The sequence below is a fragment of the Caloenas nicobarica genome, chromosome 31 (genome assembly GCF_036013445.1).
Source record: "Caloenas nicobarica isolate bCalNic1 chromosome 31, bCalNic1.hap1, whole genome shotgun sequence".
Lineage (NCBI taxonomy): Eukaryota > Metazoa > Chordata > Aves > Columbiformes > Columbidae > Caloenas > Caloenas nicobarica.
In genome coordinates, this window is record NC_088275.1 from 1,237,541 (window position 1) to 1,253,573 (window position 16,033).

Below are 16,033 nucleotides of genomic sequence, written 5' to 3' on the forward strand. Positions count from 1 at the left end.
CCCGCCCCAACACCCACCAACACCCCAACTACACCCCTGATAACACGCCCCCCCGCCCCCCCCGCCAGCCCCGACCCCTCCGAGTTCGGTACCGGCTCCCCGAGCGGTCCCGAGCGGACCCGAAAGGTTCCGAGCGGACCCGAACGGACCCGAACGGACCCGAACGGACCCGAGCGGACCCGAACGGACCCGAACGGACCCGAGCGGACCCGAACGGACCCGAACGGACCCGAACGGACCCGAGCGGCTCCGCCCCGGAACGGGCCGGGACCGGCCGGAGCGGGGCCGGAGCGGGGGGGGCGGGACCGGGGACCCCCCCGTGGGACCCCACCCGGGACACACCCCCCGCCGCGAGGCCGCCCTATAGATAGTCGTTAATCTGCCGCTAATGAGATGAGCCTCATTAAGTGCTGAGGGCGGGGTGGGGCTTTGCACACGCGTGTGCAAGACGCCCGCGTCACGAGGGGGCTGGTTGTCACCTCTGTGTGTGTGTCCCGCCCCCCCCCGCCTCGAATTTGGGCCCTGTCATGTGTGCATTTGGGGACCGGGAGCGACTGGGAGTCACTGGGAGCAATGGGGTGTGTGTCCCCCCCCCGGCCAGGTAACACTCAGGGTCTGGTCCCCAAGTGTCCCCAGCACCTCTGGGTGGGGGGAAAGGGGACGCTGGGGACATCTTTGGGGACAGGGTGACCCTGGGGGACCCTGAGGAGACGCCCGAGGCTCTGGGGGGGTCCCAGGGGTGTGGGGACAGGGTGACACCTGGTGGCACCAGGCGGCGTGGCACCCAAGTCCCCTGGTGACCCTGGGGGACGCAGAGTGTCCCTAAGGGGTGACAGCACCCCCAGAGGGTGACCACATCCCCAGTGAGGTGACAGTGTCCCCCAGGGGGTGTCCATGTCCCCAAGGGGATGATCATGTCCCCAAGGGGAACCATCACGTCTCTGGGGGGTTAACGGTGTCCCCAGGGCTGTGACCGTGTCCCTGGGGGGACACTTATGTCCCCAAGGGGATTTTCCATGTCCCCAGGGGGGTGACTGTGTAGCCGGGAGGGGTGACGGTGTCCCCGAGGGGTGACAAACAGGCACAGCCAGGTGACAGTGCTCGGTTTTATTTACAGGCTCTCAGGCTGGGGGGTGACTGTCCCCACGGGGAGTCCAGGCACTGGCACCGGGGGGTCCCACCCCCCCGAAACCCCCGCAAGAGCAAAGACGTACAAATAAATACAACAGAGGAAAAACATCGGCTGGTAAATCTGTCCCAGTGCCTCCCAGTGGCTCCGCACCCTGGGTGTCCCTGCAGCTGGACAGGTCCCTCGAAGGAGACAGGGAGGTGACACCGTCCCCCCCAAATCCCTGTGTCCCCTCCGCTATCCCCCCACCAGGGCTGGGAGCTGTGGGTGTCCTGGGGTCCCTGTCACCACGGGGTGACAGTCACGCCAGCGCATCCTCGGTGACCCCAGCGTCACGGCGTGAAGATCTCGTCCTCGGCGTCCCCAGCGTCACAGTGTCAAAATCTCATCCTCGGTGTCCCCAGTGTCACAATGTGAAGATCTCATCCTCAGCATCCCCGGCGTCACAGCGTGAAGATCTCGTCCTCGGCATCGCGCAGAGCGGCCGCGCGCGGGGTCCTGGTGAGGGGCCGGGGGCCCAGGCGGGGGCCCCCCCGGGGGGCGACCCTGGCACGGGGTGGGCTCTGGAAGCCTTCGGCCTCAGCCGTGCTGCGGGGACGCAGTGGGGTGACACTGAGGGGTGGCCCTGCGAGCCCCCCCACTCCCCTATAGCCAAAAGCCCCTGTTTTGCCCCCAAATGGGGACAGGCCGGGTACGCTCACCCTGTGCCGCCGGCGCGGAGTCGCCGTGCTGCCGCCGCCTTGGAGCGTCCGATCTCGATGTCCAGCTGCTGCAGGAAATCGGTGGCCGAGAGGTCGTGGCGGGACGGCGTGGGGACAGCCGGGGTGTCCCCCGAGGGGACGGGTGTGGTCTTGTCCTCGTCCTTGGCCTTGTCCCCATCCTCGGGGCTGGGTCCCCCTGGCTGGGCCGGTGCGGGGATGAGGAGGGTGGGCTTGAGGAAGATGGTGTCCGAGGTGTAGAGGCGGTTGGCGCGCTTGATCTGCTCCATCTGCCGGGGACGGGGTGGGGACAGGGATGGGGACAGAGGTGGGGACAGGGATGGGGACAGAGGTGGAGATAGGGATGGGGACAGGATAGGGGTGGGGACAGGGATGGGGACAGAGGTGGGGACAGGGATGGGGACAGGATAGGGGTGGGGACAGGGATGGGGACAGAGGTGGGGACAGGGATGGGGACAGGATAGGGGTGGGGACAGGGATGGGGACAGAGGTGGGGACAGGGATGGGGACAGGATAGGGGTGGGGACAGGGATGGGGACAGAGGTGGGGACAGGGATGGGGACAGGATAGGGGTGGGGACAGGGATGGGGACAGAGGTGGCATGGGGACAGGATAGGGGTGGGGACAGAGGCGGGGACAGAGGTGGGGACAGGGATGGAGACAGAGGTGGCATGGGGACAGGATAGGGGTGGGGACAGGATAGGGGTGGGGACAGGGATGGGGACAGAGGTGGCATGGGGACAGGATAGGGGTGGGGACAGAGGCGGGGACAGAGGTGGGGACAGGGATGGAGACAGAGGTGGCATGGGGACAGGATAGGGGTGGGGACAGGATAGGGGTGGGGACAGGGATGGGGACAGAGGTGGCATGGGGACAGGATAGGGGTGGGGACAGAGGCGGGGACAGAGGTGGGGACAGGGATGGAGACAGAGGTGGCATGGGGACAGGATAGGGGTGGGGACAGGATAGGGGTGGGGACAGGGATGGGGACAGAGGTGGGGACAGGGATGGGGACAGGATAGGGGTGGGGACAGGGATGGGGACAGAGGTGGCATGGGGACAGAATAGGAGTGGGGACAGAGGCGGGGACAGAGGTGGGGACAGGGATGGAGACAGAGGTGGCATGGGGACAGGATAGGGGTGGGGACAGGATAGGGGTGGGGACAGGGATGGGGACAGAGGTGGGGACAGGGATGGGGACAGGATAGGGGTGGGGACAGGGATGGGATGAGGACAGAGATAAGGACAGGATGGGGACAGGACAGGGTGGGGACAGCAACGGGATGGGGACAGCCACAGAGACAGGATGCGGGAGGGGACAGGAGGGGACAGGGACAGCGGTGGCCCCGTGGGGACCGCGGGGGACCCCGGGCTCGCCCTGTCCCCGCAGCCCCGCGGATCCCGCCCCACCCCGCTCCCTGGATGTCCCCCCGCGTCACCCCGCGGCCTCTCACCGTCACCCCGTAGCGCAGCGCCAGCCCCGGTAACGTGTCCCCGGGCTCCAGACGGTGCTCCCGGGCGGCGGCCCCCGCTCCCCCGCTCCCCGCCGCCATGGCGGGACGGCCCCGCCCAGCCCCGGCCCCCGCCAGCGTGGCGGGGGGCTCATGCGAACAGCCCCGGCCCGGGCCCGGCCCAGGGCCCCGGCGAGGCCCCGCCGCCGCCTCCGGGAGCCCCCGGGCCCCGGTGAGCCCGGAGACGCCAGAGCCGACCCGGCCGCCCTCGCAGAGGCCTCTGGGACTTGTAGTCCGGGCCCGGCGAGACGCTCGCGCGGGGAGGGCGCCTCGGAACTACAACTCCCGTCATGCCACGGGGCCGCGGCCGCCTGACAGCCGGGCGGGCCCTTCCCGCCCCGCCCCTCGCGCTCTCCAATTGGTGGCCGCTCCCGCGCGCAGCCCGCCGGGAAGAGCCACCCGGAAGTGGGGCGGGAGAGGGGGCGGTTCCCATAGCAACCGCCGCGGCTGCCATGTCCTTCAAGCGGGAGGGGGACGACCCCGGTCAGCTGGGGGTGCTGCAGGTGAGTCCCGCCCCTCTCAGGATCCCCCAGAACCCCTTCAGGGTCTCCCAGACCTCCCCCAGCACCCCTCAGGCCCTTCCCGAGTCCCCCCGACCCCTCCCGCCCCGACCTCCCCACATCCCCCCGGGTTCAGGCCTCCATGGCCCGGCCTTTCCCCCACTCCGGCTCCCCCAGCCCTTCCCTCTCCTCCCTGCCTGTAAATACCCTCCTTCCCCGTCCTTCCTGCCCGCAAATGCTCCTCTGCCCCTCAGTTCCCTCTCGCCCTGGCTTGACCCCCGCTTAGGGTTCCCCTCCCAGCGCCTCTAACACCCCCCTTGGCCCAGGCCGCCCCACAAACCACCCCCTTTCTCCCCGGCCTTGACCCAATTCCCCCACCTGCCCCCTCAGAAGGGGGTCCCAAGGTGCCGAGGTCTAAGCGGGGGAACAGGGCTGGGGACAAGGGCTTGTTCCCCACAGGGCAAACTGGGGACAGACTCCCCCTTGGGGCAGCGGGCGGGGAGGACACAAGCGCTTACACAACCCCCTTTATTCCCTTCCAGAAAAGACGCGTTGCCGACCTTTTGGCCAACTACATCCCTGAGGACGAGGCGCTGCTGCTGCGGAGTGGGAGGTGAGCGGGACCCCCAGCGCAGCCGCCACCCCCGGTGGCTTACGGGGGGTCCTGATGGCTGCTTTTCCCCCACTCCGGCACAGGTATGCCTGCACCGTGTGTGCCCACCGCCCCATCTTCGACACGCTGGATGTGCTGACGGTCCACAGGGCCAGCAAGAAGCACGTGGGCAGTAAGTTTGTGGGGGCTGGCGTGGGGGGCGTGGGCTGTGCCGAGCTGGCGTGTGTCCCCTCTGCTCTCTTCCAGGCCTGCAGCGCTTCTACGGCAGAAAGCGGCGGCTCCAGGACGCGGCGCAGAAGTGGCAGCACGAGGAGGAGGTGAGGGCAGAGGACACGGGAGCGCAGGTTGGTGTGGATGCCACGTCCTCATCCCACTGGACCCCCCTGAGCTCTGTGCCATCTATCCCCTCTCCCCCTGAGCTCCGTCCTCTCTCTCCCTGCGCTCTGTCCCCTCTGTCCTCTCTCTCCCTGCGCTCTGTCCCCTCTGTCCCCTCCGTCCCCGAGCTCTGTCCCCTCCGTCCCCGAGCTCTGTCCCCTCCGTCCTCTCTCCCTGAGCTCCATCCCCTGAGCTCCATCCCCTCTGTCCCCTGAGCTCTGTCCCCTCCATTCCTTCTCCGGCTGAGTTTTGTCCCCTCTCTCCCCTCTCCCCCTGAGCTCTGTCTCCTCTGTCCCCTCTCCGCAGGGCTCCCCAGCCCCTCTGCTGGCCCGGACCAGGAGGATCGCCCACAGCGCTCTGTTGAAGGCGGCTCCCTACAGCTCCTGCTGCCGCAGGACAGGGTGAGGACATTGGTTTCGGTGCTGGAGGACAAGGAAAAGCTCTGAGCTCCCTGGAGGGGACGTTTGCGTGACAAGGCCCTGACTCCTTGTCCAATCGCAGGGCAGAGGGGAGCAGCCTCCGAGCTGGTGTCACCTGGATAGGGACAAGTGCTGCCCTGACACCTCTGGAGCCGTCGCAGAAGGCCGGGGACGCTGCGCACACCGTGGCCACCAGCCCCGTGGCTCTGCTGCCGGGACACCACAGCGAGCAAGCAGGTAAGAGCCGACTGGCGGCTCCGGGGCCACGCTGGCACTGGCAGGACGGGGCTCCCAGTCTCTTTCCCATTTCTGGGGTCACACCAGCCCCTCTCTGTCCCCCCAGGCACACCAAAGGCAGCTCCAGGGCGGACACAGCGAGGCAGAAAGGGAAAAGCGGCGGCGGCGGCTCTGAGCCGGCCCGAAGGGCTCAGCCCCGAGCGGCGCCGGGTGCTGGAGCGATACCTGCAGCTGCGGAGGTGAGTGAGGCCCCCTCCAGCACGGGGAACCCTGAAAGCAGCTGCCGCTCATGCTCTCCATCCATCTGTCCGTCCCTCCCCAGTGCCGGCTGGATCCAGGACCCCTCCGGCAAGTGGGTGAAGGACGAAAACGCCGAGTTCGACTCCGACGAGGAGGAGCCGCCCGCGCTGCTGCCGGCCTGAGCCCCCCGCTGTCCCCTGCGTCCCCAGGCTGTCCCCAACCCCCCCTGGTAACAGAGAAAGCTGGAGAGGACAGAGGTGTCTGCGCCATTGGGGCAGGGGGTGACATTGGGGGTTGTCCCAGCGTTTTGCCACCCCGGGGTGCTCAACCTGATGCCTTTTCGGGGTGTCCCTGCCCCGTTTTGGCCCATCCCCTCCTGTTCCCGGCCCAAGTCACACTCGGTTTCTTGCATGCTGGCAGTTGCCGGCAGGTCGTGGCCTTTCGGGGTGGCGGTGCCGGGTGTCCTCCCCTCCCTGGCAGCCGTCCCGGTGCTTGGAAAGCGCCCGGCTGCACCGCCTGCCTCAGTTTTCCCCGGGTATAAATACTCCCAATCCTCGGGTATAAATATCCCCAATCTCCTAGGTATAAATATCCCCAGTGCCCTGGTATAAATACCCCAAATGCCCTGGGTGTAAGTACCCCAATCCCGGGGTATAAATACCCCAAATTCTGGGGTATAAGTACCCCGAATTTCCCAGTATAAATACCCCCAATCTCCTGATTTAAATGCCCCAAATCCCCTGCTATAAATACCCCATTCCTCTGGGTATAAATACCCGAGTTCCCCAGTAGAAATACCCAAATTCCCCTGGTATAAATACCCCAATTTCCCTATGTATAAATCCCCCAATCCCTGGGTATAAATACCCCAAATTCCTTAGTATAAATGCCCCAATTTGCTGTGTATAAACCCCCCAATCCCTGGGTATAAATACCCCAAATTCCTTAGTATAAATGCCCCAATTCCCTGGTAGAAATACTCAAATCTCCCTGGTATAAGTACCCCAAAGTCCCTGTGTATAAATACCCCAAATCCCAGAGTATAAATACCCCAAATCCCAGGGTATAAATACCCCAAATCCCAGGGTATAAATCCCCGACCCCTCTGCTGTCAGGAGTACCCGCACTCGGCCCCATGGATTAACAACCCCAGGCTAATGGGGCCTTCATCCCAGCACAGGGGGATGTCCCAGTGATGTCCCCACACTTCAGCTCATCCCTCCCATCCCAATCCTGACGCCACGTCTCTCCATCCTCTTTATTTACAGCCGTGCCAGGGGGTCCCGTCAGGTTTTCTTCTGCTTGCGACCTGGGAGGGGCAGAGGGAAAAGCCGGGAGCGGGGATTAGGGCTGGGACCCCCCTCCTGGGGCAGGAATCGGGGACACAGGGACATGCGGGGGATGCTCACGGAGCTCGTTGTTGTTGGTGATGGCGATGGCGGCGCGGGCGCGGGGGCCTTGCTGCGTGAAGTGGTACCCGAAGCGCACGAGGGAGGGACACTGCTCCAGCATGGTGGCCATCTCCATCTCCACTGTGTCACCCAGCCGCTGGCACTGCGGGGACACCGTCAGCCCAGGGAGGAGGGTGGGGACAGCCCTGTCCCCTCCCCGGGGTGGCCGTCCCCACCTGGTTGTCCACGCGCAGCTCGCGCAAGGTGCTGTTGTGCTGCATAGCCTTGAGGATGCTCATCATGCCGGCGCTGGTGATGAAGTTGGACTCGATGTTGAGGCTCTGCAGGGTCTTGTTCTCCGTCAGCATCTCGGCCACCGCCTGCGTGTCACCTCAGGGTGTCACCTCGGGATGGCACCTGAGCCTGGCACCCACTGCTCCACATCCTGAGCCACCCACACCCCAGGTGATGGTGGAAAAGCCACTGTTGCCTCGGAAAAGCCACCGTCACCTGGGCTTGCTGGTGGCCAGGGTGGAGCTGGGGGCAGGGGACTGTGTCCCCTCCCTGTTGGGGACGTCTGGGGACATGGGGCCAGGACTCACGTTGGCCACGGGGTCGTTGCTGCGGGTGGCGACCAGGCTGAGCTTCTTGACATGGGTATTGGTTTTCATGGCCTCACAGATGGCCTTCAGCGTGGGGACGGGAATGTCCTGCGGGAAGGGGACACGGGTGTCCCCAAGGGGCTGGGGACATCCCTGAGGGGATGCAAGTGTCCCCAAGGGGATGGGGACATCCTGAAGGATGTCACCAAGGGGATGTAAGGGGCAATGAGGTGGTGTAGATGTCTCCAAGGGGACAGGGGACATCCCTAAGCAGGTGCTGATGTCACCGAAGGGATGTAAGTGGCACCGAGGGGATGTGTGGTGTCACCAAGGGGATGTGGATGCCCCCGGGTGAGGACCAGCACCCTGGGGTGTCCTGGAGACACCCTGGCACAGGGACCAGCCCCACGGGGACACCCCAGGACCGTGGGGACAATGTGGGGACAGTGCCAGCAGGTCATTCACCTTGATGTTGTTGAGGTTGACGTCCTCCAGCGCCGCGTCGTCGGCCTGGATCTGCCGCAGTGTCTCCTCCACATTGGTGGGGTTTGGGGGTTCGTCGGGCACCGGCTTGTACGTGTCGGGCTTCACCACACCTGGGGCACGCGCGGGGACACGTGGGGACACACGGGGACACGTGTCATCATGCATGGGGACATGCACGCGTTTCTATGTGTGTGTGTGCGGTTACCACGGGGAATCCTGGGGAGGTTCTGCTCCCCAAAATCCCTGTGAACAGCCCCGAGGACCCCGTGTCCCACATCCCCATGGTGTCCCCATGATGTCCTCCCCAGGCCACTCACTGTTGATGCCCTCGGTGTTGGTGATGTTCCCGCTGCAGATCGCGTCGTAGTACTGCTTGTTGCTCATCAACGTGTACATGCCCAGGATGGCTGCGGGACGGGGGGGTCAGCGGGTGCCCTGTCACCCTGCCTGGTCCCCTCATGTCCCCCCGGGGGTGGCCGCAGCCCCGTGCGAGACCCACCGGCGATGTCACACATCTCGGCATCGGTGGCGTTGGCCAGCGCCTCCTCCAGCTCGGGCTCCAGCGTCACCTGCTCCTCCCGTGGCACCTCCTGCACCGGGGACTTGGGGACGAAGGGCTTCCCTGGGCATGGGGACACATGTCACCCCCTCCTTGGTGACACCGGGTGCGGTGGGGGCATGTGGGGATGTGACAACTGCCAGAGGGTGACCTGGCCCAGGGGTGGCCGTGCCTGGGGGTGACACTGCCAGGGCTGGGAGGCTGCTGGGTGGCACTGCCAGTGGGTGACATTGCAGGGGGATTTGTATGACCATACTGGGGGGGATGGCATTGCTGGGGGTGGCATTGCCAGGGGGTGACTATTCCAGGGGTGGCATTGCCATGGGGTGGCCGTACTGGAGGTGACATTGCCAGGGTGGCATTGCCATGGGGTGGCCGTACTGGGGTGACATTGCCAGGGTGGCATTGCCAGGGGGTGGCCGTACTGGGGATGACTATTGCAGGGGTGGCATTGCCATGGGGTGGCCGTACTGGGGATGACTATTGCAGGGGTGGCATTGCCATGGGGTGGCCGTACTGGGGGTGACATTGCCAGGGTGGCATTGCCATGGGGTGGCCGTACTGGGGGTGAAATTGCCAGGGTGGCATTGCCATGGGGTGGCCATACTGGGGGTGACATTGCCAGGGTGGCATTGCCATGGGGTGGCCGTACTGGGGGTGACATTGCCAGGGTGGCATTTCCACACAGTGGCCATGCCAGGTTTGGCATTGCCATGGCTGTCTGTACTGGTGGTGGCATTGCTGGGGGGGGTGGGTGACGTTGCATGGGGTGGCCACATGGGGGGTGACATTGCCAGGGGGTGTCCATGCCCGGCGCTGGCGGGGACCCAGCTCGCCCAGGACACCCGAGCCGCTGGCGAGGACCGTTCGGCCGAGCTAAATATACCCGGCACTGCGGGGCCCCGTCCCCCCGTGTCCCCGCCGTGTCCCCCCCATGTCCCCGCCGTGTCCCCCCATGTCCCCGCCGTGTCCCCCCATGTCCCCGCTGTGTCCCCCCACCTTTCTTCTCGCCGGTGAAGGGCACCAGGTCCTGGCGCTCACCGGCCTCCAGCGCCTGCTTCTCCAGGTGCTGCAGCAGAGCCTCCCGGTCCAGCGGCCCCGTCGGGCTCTTCTGCGTCTGGTCGCGCTGTCGCAGCCCCGCCGGCAGCAGCACGTTCTGGGGAGGACGGGCCGCGTGTCACCCCCCGGGGGATGTCACCGCGATGTCACCCCCGCCTTGCCCCGGCACCCACCTCGGGGTCCATCTCCATCAGCTCCATGTCCAGCTGCGCCAGCTCCTCGGCCGACAGCTCCTGCAGGATCTTGTCCTCGTCGATGTCCCGGTACTTCTCCAGCTCCTGCCGGTACGACGTCATGGTGGGGGACACGGGGTGGCCTGGGGGGTGACAATGGGGGGGTGAGGGGCCAACAAGAGGCTCCTGGGGTGGGGGGGTGTCCCACAGCACCAGGGAATCCCCCACACCATGGTGGCCCCTCCCACGCCATGGTGTCCCCTCCCACACTGTGTTGTCCCCCCCTTATGTCATGGTGACCCCCCCAAACCATGGCAACCCCCCCACACTATGGCGTCCCCCCCCGCCATGTTGACCCCCCCATGCCATGACCTGCAGGGTCTTTTCATGCCCATATAGGGTTCCCACCAGGCTGGGGGGGCACCAAAGGGTGGAGGGACTCCTGGGGAAACTGAGGCACGCCTGCCAGGGGCTCCCCAGGGCCAGGACCCAGTGTCCCCCCAACACACAGTTTGGGGGCCTCGGGAGCCCCAGCCACCCCCTTGACCCCCCAATTTATTCCCTTTACCCCAAACGTGGTTTCCCCCCTCCCTAGCGGGGTAAACGCTGAGGACACGAGTCCCCTGACGCCAGGGTTGTGTCCCCCTTAAAGAACCAGCTTGAGATTTGTCCCCAGGGGGGTTGACACACACCCAACACCCCCAGGAGTGACCAGACACCCCAGGGGGCTGCGGGCTGGGGGATCCCCCGGAGCAGCGACCCCAACAGCACCCAGGGACCCCGCAGTCAGTGTCCCCAGAGGTGACACCCCCCCCACCCCAGGGACCCCCCCAGGCCCTACCTGGCCGCTGGCCGGCTCCGGGCTGGGTGCGAGCGCCGCGGCCGCGCAGGGCATGAGCTCAGCGGTTTATTGTGCCAGCGGCGGCGGGGAGGGGCGAGATCGCCCAGATCACGTATCCACGGGCCTTATCGAGCCCCGCCAGCCCCCCCCGCGCCCCCCCCCGCGCCAGCCCCACCCCCACGGCCATGGGGGGGCCCCACAGCACCCGCCGGCTCCCCGGTACCCCATGGGGTACGTAGGCTGTGGGGGTGAGGGTACAGGGAGTCCCCTCAAAGACCTCTGACCCCCCCAGGGCCATTTGATGCCACTTCACCCCACGACCGTCTGAGTGAGTTGGCTCTTGCCCCCCCCAAATCACATGTGGGGTGTCGCTGGCACTGGGGCTCCCACGCTGGGAACGAGCTGCTTGTTTATTGTAGGGTCTCCTGGAAAATGAGGGGTTGTGTACACCCTGTGTTTGCTGTAGGGTCTTCTGGGGTTGCTTGTTTATTGTAGGGTCTCCTGCAAAATGAGGGGTTGTGTGCACCCTGTGTTTGCTGTAGGGTCTTCTGGGGTTGCTTGTTTATTGTAGGGTCTCCTGGAAAATGAGGGGTCGCGTACTCCCTGTATTTGCTGTAGGGTCTCCTGGTGTTGCTTGTTTATTGTAGGGTCTCCTGCAAAATGAGGGGTCGTGCACACCCTATGTTTGCTGTAGGGTCTTCTGGGGTTGCTTGTTTATTGTAGGGTCTCCTGGAAAATGAGGGGTTGTATGCACCCTGTGTTTACTGTAGGGTCTCTTGGTGTTGCTTATTGTAGGGTCTCCTGGAAAACAAGGGGTCATACACACCCTGTGTTTACTGTAGGGTTTTCTAGTGTTGCTTGTTTATTGTAGGGTTTCCTGGAAAACAAGGGATTGTGCACAGCCTGCATTTGCTGTAGGGTCTTCTGGTGTTGCTTGTTTATTGTGGGGTCTCCCAGAAAACAAGGGGCCAAATGCACCCTGTGTTTACTGTAGGGTCTTCTGGTGTTGTTTATTGTAGAGTCTCCTGGAAAACAAGGGTTTGTGCACACCCTGTGTTTACTGTAGGGTCTCCTGGTGTTGCAGCTGCCGCGCGTTGAATGGAAATAAGACCCCGCACCGTTGTTTTATGCAGGCTACTCGGATTTATTTCTTTTTTTATATTAAAAAAACGGGGAGGAAGGAGATAAATAGAGCGAGGAGGCGTCGCCCGCGGAGCCACTGGCGCTCAGGCCGTGGGGACGCTCTGCTTGATGATGATTTTCTGGCGGGTGGGCCGGGTGGCAGGGTCGGGGCCGGGGGGTGTGGGGGTCCCCAGCGCGGCGGAGGCGGCAGCGGCGCTGGGCAGCCCGTGCGCCGTGATGTATTTCTTGTAGGCCTCCCGGATGATTTTGAAGGCGCGGATGTTGGAGTAGGGGATGTCGGTGATGGGGTCGCGGTAAACAGCTGGTTTGTGGGTGACGGGGCAGATCTCCCGCACCGGTAGCCGCGGGGGTTTTGATTTGGGGAAGAAACGCTCGAAGGTTTCGTCGTCGCTGAAGGAGATGAAGGTGCGGGAGCACTTCCCGGCTGAAGCCGGCGCTGCTTCGGCTTGTTGAGGGTCTTGGTCCAGCCTGGAAAAGCCACAATCAGTGCCCAGGAGCCCCCCAGGGTGGGGGGAAGCCTGGGGGGAGCTCCCAGGGTGGGCAGAGCTGCCCAATCTGCTCGAGCTGCCCCCCAGGACTGGAGTTTGGGGCTTCAAGATGCCACCCAAAACCCACTTCTCCTTCACTGTCCTGGGGCAGAGCCCAGGGAGGGATTTGGGTTGGGAAATGGGGACAGAGGGGACTTGGTGGGGGGGAAGAAACCACCAGGGCCACGTCACAGTGACCCCAACCTACCCCTCCACATCCACGTTCTCCTCCTTGCCCGGCTCGGGGACGAGCGGCATGGTGACAGACCAGTACCGGATCACCGGCCCCACACACTTGCGCTTCTTCTGCACCTGCTTCTTCTTGTCGGCTTCCAGGCGCTCGTAGTTCTCTGCAAAAGCCGCAACGACCCCCGGGGGAGGCTCAGCCCCTTGGCCGCGCCCTCACCCCCCTCCCTGCGCCGTTTCGGGGGGTCCCTGCGCCCCTTGGCTCACCCAGCGAGCGCAGGTTGATCTCCTCGGTGATCTTGGCCTCCTCCAGCAGCTCCTCCTGCGTCAGGGGCCGGTCGTAGTTGGGGCCGCCCTTCTTGCGCTTGGACTGGACCTGGCGCTCCTGGATGCGCAGGAAGGTTTGGCGCGTGTGCTCCGTCGTCGACTGCCGCATGTGCTTCCGGCCTGGTGGAACAGAGCGGGTTTTAGGGAAAAATTCCTTCCCCAAAGGGCTGTTTGGGCATTGGAACAGGCTGCCCAGGGCAGTGGTGGAGTCACCAACCCTGGAGGGGTTGGACAGACGGAGATGAGGTTCTCAGGGACATGGGGCAGTGCCAGGGGTGGGGGAACGGTTGGACTCGATCTTAAAGCTCTTTTCCAACCAAAATGACTCTGTGGTTCGTGATCATGGAAGGGTTTGGGTTGGGAGGGACCTTCAAAGCCATCTAGTCATGGGCAGGGACATCTCCAACAGATCAGGGACATCTCCAACAGATCAGGGACATCTCCAACAGATCAGGGACATCCAACCAGACCAGGTTGCTCAGAGCTGTGTCCAACCTGACCTTGGATGTTCTCAGGGATGGGGCATCCACCACCTCCCTGGGCAACCTGGTTTTCCCACCCTCAGCATCAAAAAAGGAGTTTGGAGATGGGATCTTGGGGATAATTTCTTCCCCAAAGGGCTGTTGGGCATCAGAATAGGCTGCCCAGGGCGGTGGTGGAGTCACCATCCCTGGAGGGGTTGGACAAACAGAGATGAGGTTCTTGGGGACATGGGTTATTGCCAGGGGTGGGATAATGGTTGGATTTGACGATCTTGAGGGAATTTCCACCCAAAATGATTCTGATTCTACGACAGGGCTCACCGGGGGCTCGCCCGGAGAGGACCCATCTCCATCCCCTCCCATCCCGTGCAAACTCACTGTCTCCCACGTCATCCTGGAGCTCCAAGGGGACGGATTTCACCTCCCGTGGCTTCTGGGAGCTGCTGCTGGGCACGTCCGTCTTCTTGGGGCGCAGGCTCTTGAGGGGCTCCTGGGGACAGGGCACAGAGGACGTGAGAAGGGAGAAAACCCCCCCTGGCCGCAGCTTTGGCCTCATTTAAACCTCAGCTTTTCCTCGTGGGCAGCCTGTTCCATCCCCCGGTGTCCCCCCTGTACCCGGTGTCCTCAGCCTGGTGTCCCCCCCATACCCAATGTCCCTCTGTACCCAGTGTCCCCCTGCCACCCAGTGTCCCCAGCCTGGTGTCCCCACCCCCCAGTGCCCCCCCTATACCTGGTGTCTCCTGTACCCTGTGTCCCCCCCATCCTCGGTGTCTGCCCCATACCTGGTGTCCCCCCATACCCGGTGTCCTCCCTGTACCCAGTGTCCCCCCCCATACCCGGTGTCCCCCCGTACTCGGTGTCCCCAGCCCAGTGTCCCCCGTACCCGGTAGGCCTTGGTGGCGACGCGCCGGCGCTTGGGCTCGCTCTCGTCCTGGTCGCTGGCCGGCTCGTCGCCCTCGTCGATGTCGAAATCCGAGTCCACCTCATCATCGCTGTCCGACTGGTCCCCCCGGTACTCGTCATCGCCCGACTCCTGCGGGGACACGGGGGACGTGTCACCCCACTGGGCACCACGGCGCAGACACGAGCCCCCCAGTGCCCACTGGCCCCACGGCCACGGGAGCCTCAGCCTTATGGGGCTTCCAAAGAGCGGATGCCCCCGTGACCCCCCCAGTCCCTTAGGAAACCCCCCGTCCCTTGGGACCTCCCTGTCCCCTCAAGTCCCTTGTCACACTCCTTGGTCCCTTGAGTCCCCCCAGTCCCTTGGGACACCTCCCGGTCCCTCGGGACCCCCCCTGTCCCCCCTATCCCTTGGGTCCCTCCCCTGTCCCCCTCTCCCTTGGGACACCCCCCGGTCCCTCAGGACCCCCCTGCCCCTTGGGACACCCCCCGGTCCCACAGGACCCCCCTGCCCCTTGGGACACCCCCCGGTCCCACAGGACCCCCCTGCCCCTTGGGACACCCCCCGGTCCCTCAGGACCCCCCTGTCCCACCCAGTCCCTTGGGACACCCCCTCGTCTCTTAGGACCCACCTGTCCCCCCCGGTCCCTTGGGTCCCCCCCGTCCCCACTATCCCTTGGGTCCCTCCCCTGTCCCTTGGGACACCCCCCGGTCCCTCGGGACCCCCCTGTCCCCTCCCCCGGTCCCTCCCACCCGGGGCCACCCCCTGTCCCCCCCAGGGTACAACCCCTCGGGACTCCCCTTTTCCCCGCATTCCTCCCCCGCCCGGGGGGGCTCCCCCGCAATCCCCCGCGCCCCTCACAGCACCGGGAGCCTTCGGTCCCGTTCTCCCCGTGACCGCCCTCCCCTCCGGTTGCCGCCCCCCCCCCGCCCCGCACCTCGTTGAAGCCGCCGTAGGTGGTCTGGTAGAACTCGTCCTCCTCCTCGGCCTCCAGCAGCCCCGAGAGCCGGTTCCCGGCCGTTCGCCGCGGGGCGCGGCCTTCCGCCAGGCTCATCGCGCCGCCGCCGCGCTCGGCGCTCGACTGCGCGGTCTGGCCCGGCCCCCGCGGCGTCGCCAGGCGGAGCGGAGCGAGCGCCGAAGGGCCGAGCGGCGGCGGGCGCCCCCCTGCGGGCGGGAGGAGGCACTGCCGGTCCCTCCGGGGGCTCCTCCATGGGGGACCGGGCCCGGAGGGGGGACAAACCGGGGATGCGCCACCGCGGGGCTCTCAGCCGCAGAGTAACTGGGGCGGCCAGGCACGGGAGTGACGTCACCGGAGTGTGACGTCACGGGAGAGAGACGTCACGGGAGCACCCCCCACCCCCCCCCCCAAAAAAAAAAAAAAAGCCGATCCGTTCTCCCCCGGGCTCTGCCCGTCTCGGTGCGGCCGCGTCGCGACCCTGGGGAGGGAATATCGGAAAATGACGTTGCGGCATGACGTCACGACTACTCTTGTGATGTCCCGTGCGCCAGGTGCCCCCCCCCCCACCCCGCGCTTTGTTTTGGTCGCGCTTGGTTCGTCACGTGATCAAAGGCGTGGCCGGGCGACGAGGGGGCGTGGCCGGGCGGCGAGGGGG

General features: G+C 65.3%; 4 protein-coding genes across 8 annotated transcripts; 1 reads left to right on the plus strand and 3 right to left on the minus strand.

The window, feature by feature from the left end:
* Positions 1–1,092: 1,092 nt before the first annotated feature.
* Positions 1,093–3,547, minus strand: LYSMD1 (LysM domain containing 1). 3 transcript variants are annotated; one of them, XM_065653529.1, is made up of 3 exons: positions 3,303–3,547; positions 1,831–2,030; positions 1,093–1,717 (listed from the first exon to the last, which is right to left on the minus strand). In XM_065653529.1, exons 1-3 carry the CDS (start codon positions 3,399–3,401, stop codon positions 1,573–1,575), a joined length of 444 nt encoding a protein of 147 aa, XP_065509601.1. In that variant the 5' UTR covers positions 3,402–3,547; the 3' UTR covers positions 1,093–1,572. The 3 variants fall into 3 exon arrangements, with proteins under 3 accessions (XP_065509601.1, XP_065509599.1, XP_065509598.1); XM_065653527.1 differs by having other exon boundaries at positions 1,831–2,060; XM_065653526.1 differs by having other exon boundaries at positions 1,831–2,117.
* Positions 3,548–3,773: 226 nt separating this feature from the next.
* Positions 3,774–13,903, plus strand: SCNM1 (sodium channel modifier 1). 3 transcript variants are annotated; one of them, XM_065654028.1, is made up of 9 exons: positions 3,774–3,862; positions 4,402–4,472; positions 4,556–4,644; positions 4,719–4,816; positions 5,154–5,248; positions 5,349–5,503; positions 5,610–5,742; positions 5,826–5,972; positions 13,834–13,903. In XM_065654028.1, exons 1-8 carry the CDS (start codon positions 3,812–3,814, stop codon positions 5,923–5,925), a joined length of 792 nt encoding a protein of 263 aa, XP_065510100.1. In that variant the 5' UTR covers positions 3,774–3,811; the 3' UTR covers positions 5,926–5,972; positions 13,834–13,903. The 3 variants fall into 3 exon arrangements, with proteins under 3 accessions (XP_065510100.1, XP_065510099.1, XP_065510101.1); XM_065654027.1 differs by lacking the exon at positions 13,834–13,903 and having other exon boundaries at positions 5,826–7,163; XM_065654029.1 differs by lacking the exon at positions 13,834–13,903 and having other exon boundaries at positions 4,719–4,789; positions 5,826–7,163.
* Positions 6,988–10,942, minus strand: TMOD4 (tropomodulin 4). The gene is made up of 10 exons (XM_065654026.1): positions 10,855–10,942; positions 10,014–10,156; positions 9,781–9,937; positions 8,722–8,844; positions 8,540–8,629; positions 8,202–8,332; positions 7,737–7,844; positions 7,371–7,514; positions 7,153–7,297; positions 6,988–7,052 (listed from the first exon to the last, which is right to left on the minus strand). Exons 2-10 carry the CDS (start codon positions 10,134–10,136, stop codon positions 7,030–7,032), a joined length of 1,044 nt encoding a protein of 347 aa, XP_065510098.1. The 5' UTR covers positions 10,137–10,156; positions 10,855–10,942; the 3' UTR covers positions 6,988–7,029.
* Positions 11,988–15,594, minus strand: VPS72 (vacuolar protein sorting 72 homolog). Its single transcript, XM_065654025.1, has 6 exons — positions 15,358–15,594; positions 14,403–14,552; positions 13,898–14,009; positions 12,978–13,157; positions 12,733–12,874; positions 11,988–12,465 (listed from the first exon to the last, which is right to left on the minus strand). The coding sequence occupies exons 1-6, from the start codon at positions 15,472–15,474 to the stop codon at positions 12,081–12,083; spliced, it is 1,086 nt and encodes a 361-aa protein (XP_065510097.1). The 5' UTR covers positions 15,475–15,594; the 3' UTR covers positions 11,988–12,080.
* Positions 15,595–16,033: the final 439 nt, after the last annotated feature.

Coding starts and splice junctions, on each gene's coding strand:
- LYSMD1 (XM_065653526.1), bottom strand. CDS start 3,401: ATGGCGGCGGGGAGCGGGGGAGCGGGGGCCGCCGCCCGGGAGCACCGT. Junction 2,118..3,302: donor CGCTGCGCTACGGGGTGACG/GTGAGAGGCCGC, acceptor CGTCCCCGGCAG/ATGGAGCAGATCAAGCGCGC. Junction 1,718..1,830: donor CTCCGCGCCGGCGGCACAGG/GTGAGCGTACCC, acceptor GCGTCCCCGCAG/CACGGCTGAGGCCGAAGGCT.
- VPS72 (XM_065654025.1), bottom strand. CDS start 15,474: ATGAGCCTGGCGGAAGGCCGCGCCCCGCGGCGAACGGCCGGGAACCGG. Junction 14,553..15,357: donor CCTACGGCGGCTTCAACGAG/GTGCGGGGCGGG, acceptor GTGTCCCCGCAG/GAGTCGGGCGATGACGAGTA. Junction 14,010..14,402: donor TCGCCACCAAGGCCTACCGG/GTACGGGGGACA, acceptor CCCTGTCCCCAG/GAGCCCCTCAAGAGCCTGCG.
- SCNM1 (XM_065654028.1), top strand. CDS start 3,812: ATGTCCTTCAAGCGGGAGGGGGACGACCCCGGTCAGCTGGGGGTGCTG. Junction 3,863..4,401: donor GTCAGCTGGGGGTGCTGCAG/GTGAGTCCCGCC, acceptor ATTCCCTTCCAG/AAAAGACGCGTTGCCGACCT. Junction 5,743..5,825: donor CGATACCTGCAGCTGCGGAG/GTGAGTGAGGCC, acceptor GTCCCTCCCCAG/TGCCGGCTGGATCCAGGACC.
- TMOD4 (XM_065654026.1), bottom strand. CDS start 10,136: ATGACGTCGTACCGGCAGGAGCTGGAGAAGTACCGGGACATCGACGAG. Junction 9,938..10,013: donor TGATGGAGATGGACCCCGAG/GTGGGTGCCGGG, acceptor CGTCCTCCCCAG/AACGTGCTGCTGCCGGCGGG. Junction 8,845..9,780: donor CTTCACCGGCGAGAAGAAAG/GTGGGGGGACAC, acceptor CCCCATGCCCAG/GGAAGCCCTTCGTCCCCAAG.